This window comes from Oncorhynchus gorbuscha, linkage group LG01 (assembly GCF_021184085.1).
Source record: "Oncorhynchus gorbuscha isolate QuinsamMale2020 ecotype Even-year linkage group LG01, OgorEven_v1.0, whole genome shotgun sequence".
NCBI lineage: Eukaryota > Metazoa > Chordata > Actinopteri > Salmoniformes > Salmonidae > Oncorhynchus > Oncorhynchus gorbuscha.
The window spans coordinates 57,672,048-57,691,509 of NC_060173.1; the positions used below are offsets into that span (position 1 = coordinate 57,672,048).

A 19,462-nucleotide genomic window follows, 5' to 3' on the forward strand; every position below is an offset into this window, starting at 1 on the left:
ATCAACATACGTGATTATAATTATATGATGTAGCCTATCTTTAATTGTATAGCCTATAAATAAAATTAAAAATAAACTTCATCTACTGTACGCATCAGGCCTATCAGCTCAACACTACACTCTAAGGGACATTTTGTAGAATGAAACCAGAAAGACCTAACCCCTCAACAATTTCAATCCCTGTTTTATTGTCACCAGCCAGTAACCTGTTATTCAGGGCAAAGCCCCACCTGTTTTGAGCCCACCTGTTAAGCTTTAAAAAATGAAGTAAAAAAAATAATTATTGAAAAAAAGCTGCATACAAACATGGTCTCTTTTTTCTCTCTAAAATGCAGGTGTTTCCACCTCGCTCAGTGCTTTCTGTGGCGGTTGGGCAGCCAGCGGAAAATACAGAATGTAGCTGTTGTTCTGTAGTTAAGCTGTGATTGTCTGTGTTCTGTCACTCACGGGGACACTATGTCACCGCAAAATCTACGAGGAGAGCTAAAGAATTCAAGCCCCTTGGGTGCTGCCATAGAGTTACATTAGAAGCGCCCATCCAAAAAAGGCTCAAGGTCATTGGCCACAGATAAAATGATTTCAAATCACGTTATATCTACAGTAGCTTTGACTGGACTGATCATGTCAACATCATACTTTCAAAATCTTAGCTAGCAAGCTAGACAAGCAGTCCTCATCATGAATCACGTCGACAATCTACTGGCAAATCCTTTTCAATCCTTGTCATATGAAGAGAAATTATAGATAAAACGTATCGGTGCTCATCCGCCATTGGACATATACATTACACAACAAGTTGGAAATCGCAAATTCAACAATGAGTGGTTTGGAAGGAATCAGTGGCTAACTGCAAATGTTGCAAAGCCATCACTAGCCAGCTATTCAGTGGAGAGGGTGTGTGGTCTAAGTCTGAGTTTAAGGGTCACGTTTTCAAGCTTAAAAGGATATGACTTCTGCCATGTTCAAAACAACTGGACACTCAGAACTGGGAAATCTCGGGACTTCAGTGAGTTCAAGACAACCAGGAACCCAGGAAAAAATCTACCTCAGACTGGGAAAAAGATGTTTTGAACGGCCATCCAACTCAGAATTCCAAGTTGGGAACTGGGGCCTCGTTGTAGAGCACTGAACTGAGGATCACTGATGTCATGATTCAACCTTGTTTTTCCTTGAGTTCCCAGTTGTCTTGAAAGCACCATAAATACAGAGAATGACAGACTTTGATGAGAACATTTTCCCACGAAGGACCACCGTGCCACCTTACTGTTCAAGTGAGCACAGCACAAGGTGAGCCCAAACATGTATTGTATGCTGGTGAATTAATGATGTAATATACCAGGGAGATATGTACAGTTGAATTCAGAAGTTCACATACACTTAGGTTGGAGTCATTAAAACTTGTTTTTCAACCACTCCACACATTTCTTGTGAACAAACTATAGTTTTGGCAAGTCGGTTAAGACATCTACTGTGCATGACAAGTAATATTTCCAACAATTGTTTACAGACAAATGATTTCACTTATAATTCACTGTATCACAATTCCAGTGTGTCAGAAGTTTACTAAGTTGACTTTAAACAGCTTGGAAAATTCCAGAAAATGATATCATGGCTTTAGACGCTTCTGATAGGCTAATTGACATACTTTGAGTCAATTGGACATACTTTGAGTCAATTGGAGGTGTACCTGTGGATGTATTTCAAGGCCTAACTTCAAACAGTGCCTCTTTGCTTGTCATCATGGGAAATCAAAAGAAATCAGCCAATCAGTTAATATGCTTGCTCACAATGTTCAGACAAATGCTCAACCGGCTATGTGCTAGTGCAAAGTTGCTGCTATATCACCACTTCCTGCACATCCAGCAAAATTACTGCTGTACCTCAAAAGGTATGAATTTAAATGTTCTGATTTATAGATGTAGGTTAAATACAGCTTGAGGACACATCAACCTAAACAAATGATATTTATACACATACAGTACCACTCATTACAGGATCTTTCTTTATTTTGACTATTTTCTACATTGCAGAATAGTGAAGACATCAAAACTATGAAATAACACTTTATGTAGTAACCCAAAAAGTGTTAAACAAATCAAAATACATTTTAAGTATTCACTGTTTGTCTTGATGACCGCTTGAATGAGTAGGTGTGTCCAAACGTTATATATATATATATGTATAAAAATGTAATAATGTTTGACTATATTTAAATGCACATTAAACATAAAGGATGACTGGGAGAGTTTGTTTTGCATCGCCCAGGGCTCTGGCTGAGCGGAGTTTCCATTAGTCCTACCCACCTACCAACGCAAAATGAACCTGCCCACTGTGTGATGTTATGGGCGGAACCAAACTAGACCCAAGCCTATAAAATCTAATCTTTAGGTGCTTCCTTAGCTAATGTGTCCAGGGTTTGTCCATGAAACCGTAAGAAGTGCCAACCTTCTTTGGCAGTCAGGTCCTCGGCACCTTTGGCAATGTAGAAATCTAGTGATGGTTTGTTCCATTCTAGGACAGAAAACTGCAGCCGCACACACTGCTTCTCCACCCCTACCTAAGAGAAGCAACCATACACAACTAATCAATCAGAGAGAACACAGCATCACTTCTAATTCAGAGGACGTGTTTCAATGGCAATAAACTAATCTTCTCATCACACAATGTCATTCATGTGTCAATCATACATAATAATAATCATGGTAGATAGATGGAGGAGTTCCAGTTGGGATCAGCCATACAGTGGAACATGAAACCGACCTGAGCTACTTTGGTCATCAGTCCCGTTCCGATGCCTTTTCCTACAGGGAGAAAAATAAACAGACATGAGGTGGAGCATTTCTAGACCAAGAGCAGTACTTTCTCATTCCTGTGTTTAAACACCAAATGCAAAGCCCAAAGTGGCATTTATTTCTTCCAATTTTCCATTTATTTCTATACAGCTGGTAGAACATTTGGCTGATTCAAATATGAACTTAACAGACACTGTTGTACAGATACTGTAGTATAGTTGTACAGTAGGCTAATAAGTGTACGTGCATATTTACCTCTGAAGTCAGGCATTACATAGAGGTCCTCCATGTACACTGACCGCCCTTTCCATGTGCTGTAGGTGTAGAAGTAAAGGGCGTACCCAACGACGGTGTACCCTTCACACAACAAACAAGCAGTGTCAGCTGATACCCAACTACAAATTCTATGAAGAGAGAACGTTTTTGTAATGCTACCCGTAATGTTCCCCTTATGTTTGAGCGTCCAGTTTTCCGTTAGTTTGGAGAATATTCTATCTATGTTAGCAAAAACCTTCTGAGGGCCGTTTTAGAATGTTTTGGTGTTAAAGTTAGGAGAACATTCCCTTGATGTCAAGCAGAACATATCTAGAGCACGGTTACAATGTTTCCAGAATGTTCATGTTCTAGACACGTTTTATGGGACAGTGCAAGAACATTAATGTGTATCAGTTGTCAGGACATCGCCTGATGGTCCCACATGTTTGGGACCTGACACATCACACCTTGTTACTGTCGCCAAGCCCATAAATTCCTTGATTGGTGAACTACTGATCAATTTACAGCTCTTTTTGTCTGTTGGCAAGGTTTGGGATACTCACACACAGTGCTTTTAACATACTTACAGTATACATTTTCTTGACACAATTTTCTCCCCAATTTTGAGATACCCAATTGGTAGTTACGACCTTGTCTCATCGCCAAAACATGTCCCACCAAGCCGTGCTGCTTGACACACTGCTCGCTTAACCTGGAAGTCACCCGCTCTAACGTGTCAGAGGAAACACTGTTCAACTGACAACCCAAGTCAGCTTCGCCCGGCCCACCACAAAGAGAAGCTAGAGCACAAGGGGGCCAAAGCACTCCAGCCAAACCCGGACAGTCAATTGTGTGCCACCCTATGGGGCTCCTAGTCATAGCTGTAGTGGCACCTCAGTACTGTGATGCGTTGTGGTGCGCCACTCGGGAGGCCTAAACATATACACAGTATTTGACATACAGTGGGGCAAAAAAGTATTTAGTTAGACACCAATTGTGCAAGTTCTCCCACTTAAGATGATGAGAGGCCTGTAATTTTCATCATAGGTACATTAACTATGACAGACAAAATGAGAAAAATAAAATCCAGAAAATCACATCTTTAATGAATTTATTTGCAAATTATGGTGGAAAATAAGTATTTGGTCACCTACAAACAAGCAAGATTTCTGGCTCTCACAGACCTGTAACTAGGCTCCTCTGTCCTCCACTCGTTACCTGTATTAATGGCCCCTGTTTGAACTTGTTATCAGTATAAAAGACACCTGTCCACAACCTCAAACAGTCACACTCCAAACTCCACTATGACCAAGACCAAAGAGCTGTCAAAAGACACCAGAAACAAAATTGTAGAACTGCACCAGGCTGGGGAGACTGAATCTGCAATAGGTAAGCAGCTTGGTTTGAAGAAATCAACTGTGGGAGCAATTATTATGAAATGGAAGACATACAAGACCACTGATAATCTCCCTTGATCTGGGGCTCCACGCAAGATCTCACCCCGTGGGGTCAAAATGATCACAAGAACAGTGAAGTGCACCAGACTCTCCTGCAGCAAAGTACCCCCACAACATGACGCTGCCACCCCCGTGCTTCACGGTTGGGATGGTTTTCTTCGGCTTGCAAGCTTCCCCCTTTTTCCTCCAAATATAACGATGGTCCTTATGGACAAAACAGTTCCATTTTTGTTTCATCTGATCAGAGGACATTTCTCCAAAAAAGTACAATCTTTGTCCCCATATGCGGTTGTAAACCGTGGTCTGGCTTTTTTATGGCGGTTTTGGAGCAGTGGCTTCTTCCTTGCTGAGCGGCCTTTAAGGTTATGTCGATATAGGACCCGTTTTACTGTGGATATAGATGCTTTTGTACCGGTTTCCTCCAGCATCTTGACAAGTTTCTTTTGCTGTTGTTCTGGATTTGATTTGCACTTTTCGCACCAAAGTACGTTCATCTCTTGGAGACAGACTGCGTCTCCTTCCTGAGCGGTATGACGGCTGCGTGATCCCATGGTGTTTATACTTGCATACTATTGTTTGTACAGATTAACGTGGTACCTTCAGGCATTTGGAAATTGCTCCCAAGGATGAACCAGACTTGTTGAGGTCTAAAAAAATAAAAACTCAGGTCTTGGCTGATTCTTTTGATTTTCCCATGATGTCAAGCAAAAAGAGGCACTGAGTTTGAAGGTAGGCCTTGAAATACATCAGAAATCCACCTTTCGGTGTCCTATCGTGGAGATATTCAGCCAATCATATTTCTCAAATAACGGAGCCAGTGAGTTCAAACAGACTTTTATTACGACATAATAAAAGCTGAGCTGGTTCATGAAAACAACTCCCTTTCCAGTCTAGGCACAAACTTCTTATACATTTTTCCTCCTGACGTCACACATAGTAACTCCTCTTAATGACTCCTCCCCTCTGGCATTTAGCCACAGTTATCATATTGCCTTGCACTAATTTTAGTTTGGTTTCATACTAGGGCATGGAAACTGTAAAGTCACAGCAATAGTTAAAAACTACAGACTTGTTCTCAACTAAGACAGGTGCATGGATGTAGGACCATAGCAACAGTCCATAGCACTTTACAAAAATAACCAGACATGTCATCCTGCTAACTCCTCTGAAAGGAACACCCATGTTCTGGAAAAGACCCAAGAGGTGTAACCATAGCAACAGTACATATTAGGCCACAACACTATCACAGAAATAACCAGTCATGTCCACTCCCCAGACAGGTGCATGTCTAATGGTGTCCGATGACCCAGACCCACATATAGAGTGCACTCATCTTGCTGACTATCCTGAAATGTATAATGACCACACATGTTCTGGAAAATTCTCAATAGTCCCTGTCCCAATATTCCTCTTCGCCCGACTTTTCTTGCAGCCCGGTGGCATCTCAATGTAACTCCATCTCATAATAGTCCTGCTCAACTCGGAAATGTGTCTTTTCCGGGTGCCAACATTCTGAGAGCATGAGCAGTCGCCACACAGAAAAGCAACCCTCACACTCAACTCTGTTCTACTCCCGTCGCCACCGGTACACATTGCTTGCCTTCGAAAGGAGACGCCCTCGAACCATCCTCTATAAATACCTTACCATAGGAGTTATATAGAGGGCAAACCTGCCACAAATGCCCTCCCCTGCATCCAAGTCACAGAGCAGGGAATCCTGTACAAAGATTAATGAACAACTGGCAGCAATTATTAACATGTCCAGAAATGAACAATTACCTGACAATGAATAATACACCGAACAGAAATCTATAAACAACATGTAAAGTGTTGGTCCCATGTTTCATGAGCTGAAATAAAAGACCCCAGAAATGTTTCATATGCACAAAAAGCTTATTTCTCTCAAATTTTGTGCACAAATTTGTTTACATCCCAGTTAGTGAGCATTTCTCCTTTGCCAAGATAATCCATCCACCTGACAGGTGTGGCATATCAAGAAATTGATTAAACAGCATGATCATTACACAGGTGCTGGGGACAGTAAAAGGCCACTCAAATGTGCAAAACAATGCATCAGATGTCTCAAGTTGAGGGAGCGTGGAATTGGCATGCTGACTACAGGAATGTCCACCAGAGCTGTTGTCAGAGAATTGAATATTAATTTCTCTACCATAAGCTACCTCCAACATAATTTTACATAATTTGGCAGTACATTGAACTGGCCTCACAAGCGCAGACCATGTGTATGGTGTTGTGTGGGTTTGCTGATATCAACGTTGTGAACAGAGTGCCCCATGGTGGTGGTGGGATTATGGTATGGGCAGGCAAAAGCTACGGACAACAAACACAATTGCATTTTATTAATGGCAATTTGAATGCACAGAAATGCCATGACGAGATCCTGAGGCCCATTGTGAGGCATCTGTGACCAACAGATGCATATCTGTATTCCCAGACATGTGAAATCCATAGACTAGGGCCTAATTTACTTATTTAAATTGACTGATTTCCTCATATGAACTTACACTCAGTAAAATCTTACAAGTTGTTACATGTGTTTATATTTTTGTTCAGTATAAATACCCAGATAGTGGCTTGCTCTACTCAATCATAAATATTTAAGACTTGAAGTCACATATCATATTCTCAAAAGAGGAGCATTTCAAATACCTAGCATATTTATGATTGTTGACGTATTGACACGTTAATAATAGTTGCCCTTTTGGTGCATGGCCTTTGTTATGCTACCTAGGCCTGTTTTATGGCTATGCTTGCTATTTTTATTTTGTTTGCTTGCCATACTATGCAGCCATTGATCATTTGGTCTGCTATAGCCTCGGCCTGCCATGCTGCATACTATTCCACCCCCTTTCTGGCCCTTCATTATTAACTGCTACTATATATATATCACAGTAGATCACAAAAGTGAGTACACCCCTCACATTTGTTAATATTTGAGTATATATTTTTATGTGACAACACTGAAGAAAGGACACTTTGCTACAATGTAAAGTAGTGAGTGTACAGCTTGTATAACAGTGTAAATTTGCTGTCCCCTCAAAATAACTAGCCATTTCCCTCCCAGGTGTCATGTGACTCATTAGTGTTACAAGGTCTCAGTTGTGCATGGGGAGCAGGTGTGTTAAATTTGGTGTCATCGCTCTCACACTCCCTCGCTCTCACACTGACTGGTCACTGGAAGTTCAACATGGCACCTCATGGCAAAGAACTCTCTGAGGATCTGAAAAAAATAATTGTTGCTCTACATAAAGATGGCTTGGGCTATATGGAGATTGCCAAGACCCTGAAACTGAGCTGCAGCACGGTGGCCAAGACCATACAGCGGTTTAACTGGACAGGTTCCACTCAGAACAGGCCTCGCCATGGTCGTCCAAAGAAGTTGAGTGCACGAGCTAAGCGTCATATCCAGAGGTTGTCTTTGGGAAATAGACGTATGAGTGCTGCCAGCATTGCTGCAGAGGTTGAAGGGGTGGGGGGGTCAGCCTGTCAGTGCTCAGACCATATGCCGTACACTGCATCAAATTGGTCTGCATGGCTGTTGTCCCAGAAGGAAGCCTCTTCTAAAGATGATGCACAAGAAAGCCCGCAAACAGTTTGCTGAAGACCAGCAGACTAAGGACATGGATTACTGGAACCATGTCCTGTGGTTTGATGAGACCAAGATAAACTATTTGGTTCAGATGGTGTCAAGAGTGTGTGGCGGCAACCAGGTGAGGAGTACAAAGACAAGTGTCTTGCCTACAGTCAAGCATGGTGGTGGGAGTGTCATGGTCTGGGGCTGCATGAGTGCTACCGGCACTGCGGAGCTACAGTTCATTGAGGGAACCATGAATGCCAACATGTACTGTGACATACTGAAGCAGAGCATGATCCCCTCCCTTCGGAGACTGGGCTGCGGGGCAGTATTCCAACATGATAACGACCCCAAACACACCTCCAAGACGACCACTGCCTTGCTAAAGAAGCTGAGGGTAAAGGTGATGGACTGGCCAAGCATGTCTCCAGACCTAAACCCCATTGAGCATCTGTGGGGCATCCTCAAACGGAAGGTGGAGGAGTGCAAGGTCTCTAACATCCACCATCCGTGATGTCGTCATGGAGGAGTGGAAGAGGACTCCAGTTACAACCTGTGAAGCTCTGGTGAACTCCATGCCCAAGAGGGTTAAGGAAGTTCTGGAAAATGATGGTGGCCACTCAAAATATTGACACTTTGGGCCCAATTTGGACATTTTCACTTAGGGGTGTACTCACTTTTGTTGCCAGCGGTTTAGACATTAATGGCCGTGTGTTGAGTTATTTTGAGGGGACAGCAAATTTAACACTGTTATACAAGCTGTACACACACTACTTTACATTGTAGCAAAGTGTCATTTCTTCAGTGTTGTCACATGAAAAGATATACTCAAATATTTACATAATTGTGAGGGGTGTACTCACTTTTGTGATATACAGTATATGTATATATATGTCCATAGCTTTACCCATTTATATGCTTATTGCATTTGCATATAGTCATTGATTATTGCCATTAAAAGATGATTCATTATGTATGTTCATTGCTGTTATTGCCCATTATTATTTGCAAATTGCGTCTCCTTTTAGATAAACTTTACGCCAACCAAGACTCAATTCAATAGTCTTGGTCTCATGTCAACAACTGTCACTCATTTCCTGTACTGTATCTGTCTCCATTACCTGAATCTATGAGGACTTTTAAGATGAACTGCATCACTGCCTCCACCTGCTCTTTAACTAGAGTCCCACAGTAGATGGGCATCACCATAACCCTCAATCAGTTACAATCATTTAACTAAAGACTATTGTGTGACAGGCCAGGAACCAAAGTTTTTGTCAGTGTTTCCCTGGGCACCCTTATTAGGGGAGGACATGCAAGAACTGTATAAAAGCACCCCTTGATCATGTTCAGGGGAGAGCTTTGTAAACGGGGAGGTCCTTTTTGTTTATAGACTGTACGGCAGCGTCGGTTTGTTTCTGTGAGCAACCATTTGGTGACCACGCGGTCTTGAATAAATGTTAAAGGGTGTGGTTGATACTTCTAAATGGTGTGTTGAGTTTGACCATCGGTGAGTTTATTCATGTGTAACACATTTTAAAAGATGTTCCTTATGGAAAGCCACTGCAATGTCATCCTTTTGTTTTCAGCTCATTTGTTGGAAGAGGCTTTGCTGGTTTGAGGTCCAGGCAGTTTATTGGCAGCACCCTCCAATAAAGGTGACTGTCTTTAAGTAGTCATTTCTAAAATATCAATTTACGTAAAGTTAACTGTTATTTTCTACCATCAGAAGTACAGTATTGTTTCTCTCTGTTTTTGGGCATCTTGTGAACTTAATCCTCTAATCCTCTAAGCTTTAAACACTGCCTGTTCTTCATATCTGCCTCTATACGGTTTCCCTCTATTTGGCCTAGAACCTGTCTAACGTTTAGATGTTACAATTGTAATGCATTGTTTATATTTTTGCTAAGGTGTTGTCTGGTCCGTTGCATTGCTCAGAACTGTTGACCCAACTCAATAGGTGGCCTGTCACCAACCTGCGTGTCTTATGTTCTGGTCGAGGTGTTCCCCTCATTAAACAGTAGTTATGTAATTTTAGCTAACTCTAAATCGGCAGCCGTTACTATAATATACTACAGTTAAGTCCACAAAAACACAAGTGAATACTATATTTTACTACAGTCATGTCCAAAAACACTAGTGAATACTATAGTATTTAAATATTGTAATACTACAGTATTTAGACCAAAGTATACTATATCATTTTTTCATGTTGCCACTGGGGTATAGAAATTAGATTGTACAATCCCAGTCATCATCACCATGGGGAAAGAAACAAATGGTTGCTGACTTTCATCAAATCAGGCAATGGGTACAAAAGAAAACTACTGGAAAAAAAACACATATAGATGTTAACATGATTAGGGCAACATTTAAGACCTGCCTGGTAGAGGATCCATGTGTATCTTGTCCCCACGCACAGTGAGGAAGATGCTTCAGGAGGCAAAGAAAAGTCCAAAGGCCACAGTTGGAGAATTTCAGAACTTGGTTGCATCTTGGGGTCTACAAATCTACAATTCGACACCACATCCATGATAATAGGCTAATTAGAAAGGTTGACATAAAAAAAGCCTTTTATTGAGAGCAACCAGAAAATGTAAACGGCTGCAGTTTGCTAAATGGCATTGGCACTTGGATTGGAATTGGGTGCTATGGGCAAATGAGATGAAAATAGAGCTATTTGGCCATGCAGACCAGTGCTGGGTTTGGTTTTGAAAGAATGATGCATGCACAGAAAATAATACCATACTGTAAAATATGATGATGGGGCTGTTTTGCTTCCACTGGTCCTGGGGACTTTATGGTCAACAGCATCATGAACTCTACCAACTACCAAGTCATTTTAGCCACAAACCTGGATGCCTCTGCCCGGAGACTGAAACATGGCCACAAGTGGATCTTCCAGCAAGACAATGACCTCAAACACACATAAAAATCAACATTTTGCAATGGCCATCTCAGTCTCCATACTTGAATCCAATTGAAAAACCTGTGGTTTGAATGAGTTGAAGGATTTCAGGGATATAGACAGATTCTGTATGGAGGAATGGACTAACATCCATCTCAATGTGTTCTCCCATCTTATAAAACATTACAGAAAAGGGCTCCGTGCCATTATCCTCGCCAGGGGAGGGTGCGCAAAGTATTAACAGTTCAGGAGTAAGCAATTGCTTAGCAAATGACATCACTTGTATGAACTCACTCTGTGTGCAACATGATTGTTGAATGACTAGCCCATTTCTTTCCACAAACACAATTATCCGTAAGGTCCCTCAGTCGAGAAAAAAAAACATTTGACAGAGTATTTGGTGTAGATCAATGACAATTAAATCAATTGTAATCCCACTTTGTAATAAAAATGTAAAGAAATCTAAGGGGGATGAATACTAATGATTAAGCACTGCAATCTCATCAAATTTGATATGAACATGAGCTTCCATACAAGCACAATACATTTTCACATGTACAGGCATAAAGCTGCATTGAAATGCTGATTTTTTTACCATCTTTGGTCTTGTGTTCATCTGGCACTTCAGCGACCAGGCATTCATAGAAGGGGTTTGGAGAGAACCCATCACGCTCCAAGTCTGGGGTGCCAGAGAAACAGAGACAGGTTAAGTTCAGGTTCAAGTTTAAAGAAATAACTTTAAATTACTGGCAAAAGTTGTAAAATAACCTTCATGAGAAGTCTTCACCTGGTCTGGCATGTTCTCATACACAGCCAACTCCTAAGGGAAACAGACACATGTGGGGGGTGGAAATGTAAAAAGACAGTAGGACTACATGAAGAAACTTAAGGTTACTTAAAGTAACCATGGTTCTATGATGGTGTCTCACTATGGGGTAACTCCTCGTAGGGGTAGAGTCTCAGGAACATCCAATGACACAATGTGCTTCATAGACTGACAAGAGCAACGGCCAATAGCGGACCACTTCACTTCCCATGTAAGTTGGGTGATGGGGGTCAAAATAGAACTTTGGTTCTGGTGTATTCCATGATATAGAACAACTTCTCAGAAACACACTATATTTAATCAGGATAGGACTTACTATGGTTGAGATCTTATTTTCAAGTCATCGGAAAAGGTCAATGATAATCCCTTCCGATGAGGCACCAAATTACTTGTCTGGAATCTTAAATTCAACACTTTCTGTCCAATATCTCAAGATAGGGTGGTCATATTGTTATGACATTAGTAAACATATAAGCTTCCTGCCATCCAGGACATCTATACTAGTCGGTGTCAGAGGAAGGCCCTCAAATGTCTCCAGCCACCCTAGTCTTAGACTCTCTGGTACCGCACGGCAAGCGGTACCGGAGCACCAAGTCCAAGAGGCTTCTAAACAGCTTCTACCCCCAAGCCATAAAACTCCTGAACACCTAATCAAATGGCTACCCAGACTATTTGCACGGAATACATCATTACAGTAACTTATCACTCAAAGTAGGGTGGTCATATTATTAACATATCTTCATGCTTTATGTAAAACAGAGTTTGCAACAATTTGAACAGATGTAGTTTAAAACGTTTCCTAATTTCATACATTATGCTAACTACACATGTCATGTGCTAATTCGTCTAAGGAATTTTTTTTAAATGCTGCAATGTTAAACTCATCCATATTGTAAACATATTTATTGGGCTATTCTGGCGTTGGAATCACCCCTTTTCTTTCTTCCACCTTGGAGGGAATAAGCAGCACGAAGCATTCAAATTCGAGTGCTTGGTTTAGTTCATCCAGTACAGGGAAAGCAGTAACCATAGCTATGGGCGAGATGTTCCGTTAGCTGGGTTATACGTGTGCTACTTAAAGCCGGACCGTGGGGTCTGTACTGCTCAGCAGGTTAGTGGTAGCTTAGTGGGCTAAATGCTTAGTTGTAGTTAGCACCGCCTTCATGTTTTTCTTTTGCTGGTGACCAGCACCAGTGTAGCAGCATGCTGGTCACCAGCAATAGGGTGAGGTGAAGTTTGGCAAGGGACAAGGGGAGGGGTGTTGGAGTTCTCCTTTGGTTTTCTGCGACTCGGTTTGAATTCAAACAAACTTTATTGGATAATATAATGCAAAGAATAAAAATAAAAATATATAATTTAGGAAGGGGTTGGGTTGAGTAGAGATTACAGACCCGGTTTAGGGTAAAGGTTCGGGGGGTAGAGTTGGGAATAGATTACAGACCCGGTTTAGGGTAAAGGTTCGGGGGGTAGAGTTGGGAATAGATTACTGACCCGGTTTGGCGTAAAGGTTCAGGGAGTAGAGTTGGGAATATATTACAGACCCGGTCTAGCGTAAAGATGTGTTGTGGGACAGGTTTAGTAACTTTATAACAACTAGAAAGTGGGTGGAAACTTGCTCTTCAGAATACTTGGAATGCGAGTGGTTGTTGGTGTTTCCATTGTCCTGCAGGAGTTGGCAGAGAGGATTACGCACAGGTCTCCTCCTGAGCATCAACACACCGGGCACAAGGCGGTCGAGATCTCAGGTCAGTATTCAGGTAAGTATTAGTATGATCATGTAGCCTACTCCTTCTCATTTAGCCAACTTAATTCCATCATTTTAATTCCATTTTGCATTGATTAGAAAAATCCCACTTCACATGGAGCCTCTTAAAATAGGCCTATATATTTTTCTAAAAATGATATACTCTCCTAACTAAATACTAACGTCTTTTCAAATAATCGTGCCCATCCCCAATGTAAGACTTTGTAGGCCTACATTTAGGTTTACAGCCTATGCAATGACTATTGGGCCATAGCAGTGTTTGTCCAAAGTCGACAGAGTGTAGTGCAGTGTTGCAATTTCATTTTTTCGTCACAAAACGAGTGGCTCCTTGTAATATGCTTCGTTGTTCAACGCCGTTTTATTCTACCTGGAAATTGAAACTCAACGTATCATTCCTTGCAAAGACTGAGGGGAAGTATTGAGTGAGTTTTTCAACTGAAGTATTTTACGGTATCATTACATATTACGGTTTAGCAGACCTAGTTAGAACATGTCAAATCAGCTCTTTTCTGGATGGGAGAAATTGTGAGAGGGAAATATTAGATCCCTGTAGTCATAATGATTAGCAGAGCTAGTTAAAACATCTGAAAACAGACACTTGAAAGGCCACTACAAATAACCATGTGTTAATTAGATTGAGATGTTTATGAAATCAGTTATTTTGATTAAGAATTTTAAGTCAAAGGAGCCCATGGAGATGATTTAAGATTGCTTGTATTGTATTCTAATGTTTTCACCATCTGCTTGTAGGTGTTGAAAGGGTATATATAGTGTTTTGGACAGTCCAGAGATGGAGCAGAGCCCCGAGGGCCAATCTACAGATGATTCATCGGCCCTTGAGTTATCATCTCCCTGGCCAGGTTCATCACCTCTCCGGCCCATTTCCCAACCCCCAGGCCCTTCTCACCAACAGCCAATGAACCATCCAGGTGCCCCCTTATTCTCTGCAGCTGGCTCTGATTGTAGTGTAATAAAACAGGCAGGTAGCGTCTCGTCTGTGGTGGTCAGCGAACTCTCAACCTTCTGCCCTGTAGCCCTGCGTGGCATCGACTGTGCCACAAAAGCATGCTGAAGTGATAGTCGATATTCACTCTTATAAATAAAGGGTCTCTACAGTCATTGTTTGTGGTCGTAATCATTATTTTTGAGCTAATTCAATGAGGGGGTGCAAAAAAATGTTCACCCTACAAGAGGAGTCATGTGAAAATATGTTTAACAATGGGGGAGGGTGGTGAAATTTTTTCATGAACCCTCAAAATGACCTTTATGGGTCCTCACTTGCCACATTCAAAAAGCTGCAATAAGAGCTATGACGCTCATTCTATTGTCAAATCTACAGAGTTGTAATCTTTGGGTGTCACTGAGTAGGCCGATACCCCATTTTATTGGTGCACACTATAGGTAAGGCTATACAGTAGAAATGTATGCCTCCAATGCAAAATGCGGTCTAATACAGGGGGTACCGGTACCAAGTCAATGTGGAGGCTATATACAGGGGGTACCTGTACCAAGTCAATGTGGAGGCTATATAGAGGGGGGTACCTGTACCAAGTCAATGTGGAGGCTATATAGAGGGGGGTACCTGTACCAAGTCAATGTGGAGGCTATATACAGGGGTACCTGTACCAAGTCAATGTGGAGGCTATATACAGGGGGTACCTGTACCAAGTCAATGTGGAGGCTATATAGAGGGGGGTACCTGTACCAAGTCAATGTGGAGGCTATATAATATAATATAATAATAATAATATATGCCATTTAGCAGACGCTTTTATCCAAAGCGACTTACAGTCATGTGTGCATACATTCTACGTATGGGTGGTCCCGGGGATCGAACCCACTACCCTGGCGTTACAAGCGCCATGCTCTACCAACTGAGCTACACAGGACTGTACTGCAGTGCATCTCCTCCTCATGGATCGCACCAGATTTACCAGTTCTTGCTGCGAGATGTTACCCCACTCTTCCACCAAGGCACCTGCAAGTTCCTGGACATTTCTGGGGGGAATGGCCCTAGCCCTCACCCTCCGCTCCAACAGGTCCCAGACGTGCTCAATGGGATTGAGATCCAGGCTCTTTGCTGGCCATGGCAGAGCACTGACATTCCTGTCTTGCAGGAAATCACGCACAGAACGAGCAGTATGGATGGTGGCATTGTCATGCTGGAGGGTCACGTCAAGATGAGCCTGCAGGAAGGGTACCACATGAGGGAGAAGGAAGTCTTCCCTGTAACGCACAGCATTGAGATTGCCTGCAATGACAACAAGCTCAGTCCGATGATGCTGTGACACACCGCCCTGTCTGGCGAGGACCTCATATAGAGGGGGGTACCGGTACCAAGTCAATGTGGAGGCTATATAGAGGGGTGTACCGGTACCAAGTCAATGTGGAGGCTATATACAGGGGGTACCGGTACCAAGTCAATGTGAAGGATATATACAGTGGGTACCGAGTCAATGTGAAGGCTATATACAGTGGGTACCGGTACCAAGTCAATGTGGAGGATATATACAGGGGGTACCTGTACCAAGTTAATGTGGAGGCTATATAGAGGGGGGTACCGGTACCAAGTCAATATGGAGGCTATATACAGGGGGGTACCGGTACCAAGTCAATGTGAAGGCTATATACAGAAGGTACCGGTACAGAGTCAATGTGGAGGCTATATACAGAGGGTACCGGTACAGAGTCAATGTGGAGGCTATATACAGGGGGTACCGGTACAGAGTCAATGTGAAGGCTATATACAGGGGGTACCGGTACAGAGTCAATGTGAAGGCTATATACAGGGGGTACCGGTACAGAGTCAATGTGGAGGCTATATACAGGGGGTACCGGTACAGAGTCAATGTGAAGGCTATATACAGAGGGTACCGGTACAGAGTCAATGTGGAGGCTATATACAGAGGGTACCGGTACAGAGTCAATGTGGAGGCTATATACAGGGGGTACCGGTACAGAGTCAATGTGAAGGCTATATACAGGGGGTACCGGTACAGAGTCAATGTGGAGGCTATATACAGAGGGTACCGGTACAGAGTCAATGTGGAGGCTATATACAGGGGGTACCGGTACAGAGTCAATGTGGAGGCTATATACAGAGGGTACCGGTACAGAGTCAATGTGGAGGCTATATACAGGGGGTACCGGTACAGAGTCAATGTGGAGGCTATATACAGAGGGTACCGGTACAGAGTCAATGTGGAGGCTATATACAGAGGGTACCGGTACAGAGTCAATGTGGAGGCTATATACAGGGGGTACCGGTACCGAGTCAATGTCAAATAAAAGTTTATTTGTCACATGGGCCGAATACAACAGGTGTAGTACAGTGAAATGCTTACTTACAGGCTCTAACCAATAGTGCAAAAAATGTGTTCGATGAACAATAGGTAGGTAAAGAAATAAAACTGTAAAAAGACAGGCTATAAAGTAGCGAGGCTGCATACAGACACCGGTTAGCCAGGCTGATTGAGGTAGTATGTACATGTAGATATGGTTAAAGTGACTATGCATATATGATGAACAGAGAGTAGCAGTAGCGTAAAAGAGGGGTTGGTGGGTGGCGGGACACAATGCAGATAGTCGGTTAGCCAAATGCGGGAGCACTGGTTTGTCGGGCCAATTGAGGTAGTATGTACATTAATGTATAGTTAAAGTGGCACAGCAGCGTAAAAAAAAAAAGGTTTGGGGGGGGGGGGGGGGGCATTTGTACATGTAGGTAGGGGTAAAGTGACTATGCATAGATAAGTGAGTAGCAGCAGAGTAAAAATAACTCCAAACGTTTTCCGTTTGGAGATAAGGGTTTCCATTGCAAAACGTTTTGGACGAATGATTACACAGGACAAGCCGTTACGCAACGTAACAAACCTTTAATCAAACAATGCACCCCGGGTTTCAAACCAGCATTCTACTTCCATCCTTACATAACTTACAGAATGTAAAAATAAATCTGCACTTGAACTGCAAAATGACTGCACTCAGCAAACTGTAGTAGCCTAACACAACTTGGACACAGGCAATTATACTGCAATGTAAATGCAGCTATTATGAATGATCGGCTATTTGGCTTGCGAATGCGACAATGTAATAAAGCAGTGAGTGCAGCAAAATCACTGTGCAACATGTGACAGGTTGAGTGAACAACGTTGAAGCAAAATCACTGTGCAACATGTGACAGGTTGAGTGAACAACGTTGTAGCGATGTTGTTTAGCAAACTCACCATAATCATTCTAGATATTTCCTTACAATCCTCTTTTGCTGCAGCGCGGACTTTAAAATGCATTTTTTTTAAACCTCTATTTTTGCGGATGTTGGCTACGGTATAAACAAACTTCAGAAACGACTCGACTGGTATCGACTTGTACAAATCAATGGAAATATGTCATCACTGTTACGTCAGCGACTTCCGGTTCACGGAATTTCAGATTAAAAAATAAATAAAAGTCCTCCACGTAATAGTATAAAACGTCAATAGCCTGTATTTATTAACGATATATGAAAAATAATTGTTTAAACACTAACAATGATTCATAGCGTTTTGTATTCTGATACAATAAAAACTTAAGAATGAAACATCGGCATAAAGCATAGTTTTTCCTGTACAGTGCTATATTTGTACCGTATAGTGTCCAGGCACCCCATTTTAAGCTCTTTGACAACAGTAAAGTTCAGCAACACACTGTATTATTCAGAGCCCCATGAAATGACACCATATACACATTCTACAGACCCTACTGAGTACTCCTTAGAGATTTTTTACTGCGGCACATAGAATAGTTTTTGCTCTATAAGCTTATATGTATTCCATATACAGTGATTCGCATTGTGGCCAATGGAATCGTTTTTCCCGTACAGTGCCATTTGTTTGTGCAATACAACAAAAATACAGTAAGATTTTTCTTAAACCATCATTTCAAAATTGAATTGTTGAACAATAGCACCAGTAAATAAACAATAATCATACCATCAAAATATTGATTTATTAAAATATATACATATATATACTTCACCAGTAGGCCAGTATTATCACTGGATATGCAACACATATTGGTTTATATTTTTATTTATTTATTTACACCTGGCCAAGATAAAGCAAAGCAGTGTGACAAAACAACAACACAGTTACACATAAACAAACGAACAGATAATAACACAATAGAAAAATCTATGTACAGTGTGTGCAAATGTAGAAGAGTAGGGAGGTAAGGCAATAAACAGGCCATGGAGGCGAAATAATTACAATCTAGCATTAACACTGGGGTGATAGATGTGTAGATGATGATGTACATGTAGAGAATAGAGATACTGGGGTGCAAAAGAGCAAGAGGATAAGTAACAACATGGGGATGAGGTAGTTGGGTGGGCTATTTACAGATTGGCTGTGTACAGGTACAGCTGCTCTGACAGCTGATGCTTAAAGTTAGAGAGGGAGATATAAGACTCCAGCTTCAGTGATTTTTGCAATTTGTTCCAGTTATTGGTGGCAGAGAACTGGAAGGAAAGGCGGTCAAAGGAAGTGTTGGCTTTGGGGGCGATCAGTGAAATATACTTGCTGGAGCGCGTGCAACTGGTGGGTGTTGATATGGTGACCAGTGAACTGAGATAAGGCAGGGCTTTACCAAGCATAGACTTATAGATGACCTGGAGCCAGTGGGTCTGGCGACGAATATGTAGTGAGGGCCATCCAACGAGAGCATACAGGTCGCAGTGGTGGGTAGTATATGGGGCTTTGGTGACAAAACGGGTGGCACTATGATAGACTACATCCAATTTGCTGAGTAGAGTGTTGGAGGCTATTTTGTAAATGACATCGCCGAAGTAAAGGATCAGTAGGATAGTCAGCTTTACGAGGGTAAGTTTG

The 19,462-nt window shown here is 42.0% G+C and overlaps 1 protein-coding gene and 1 long non-coding RNA gene across 2 annotated transcripts; one reads left to right on the forward strand and one right to left on the reverse strand.

Annotated features, from left to right (window-relative positions):
• Positions 1-1,988: 1,988 nt before the first annotated feature.
• Positions 1,989-17,993, reverse strand: sat2b (spermidine/spermine N1-acetyltransferase family member 2b). Its single transcript, XM_046357525.1, has 6 exons — positions 17,822-17,993; positions 11,776-11,827; positions 11,603-11,686; positions 3,048-3,149; positions 2,761-2,801; positions 1,989-2,557 (listed from the first exon to the last, which is right to left on the reverse strand). Exons 1-6 carry the CDS (start codon positions 17,882-17,884, stop codon positions 2,378-2,380), a joined length of 522 nt encoding a protein of 173 aa, XP_046213481.1. The 5' UTR covers positions 17,885-17,993; the 3' UTR covers positions 1,989-2,377.
• On the forward strand, positions 13,603-14,717 carry LOC124040386. Its single transcript, XR_006839708.1, has 2 exons — positions 13,603-14,020; positions 14,349-14,717. It is a non-coding gene; the product is annotated as an uncharacterized LOC124040386 (long non-coding RNA).
• Positions 17,994-19,462: the final 1,469 nt, after the last annotated feature.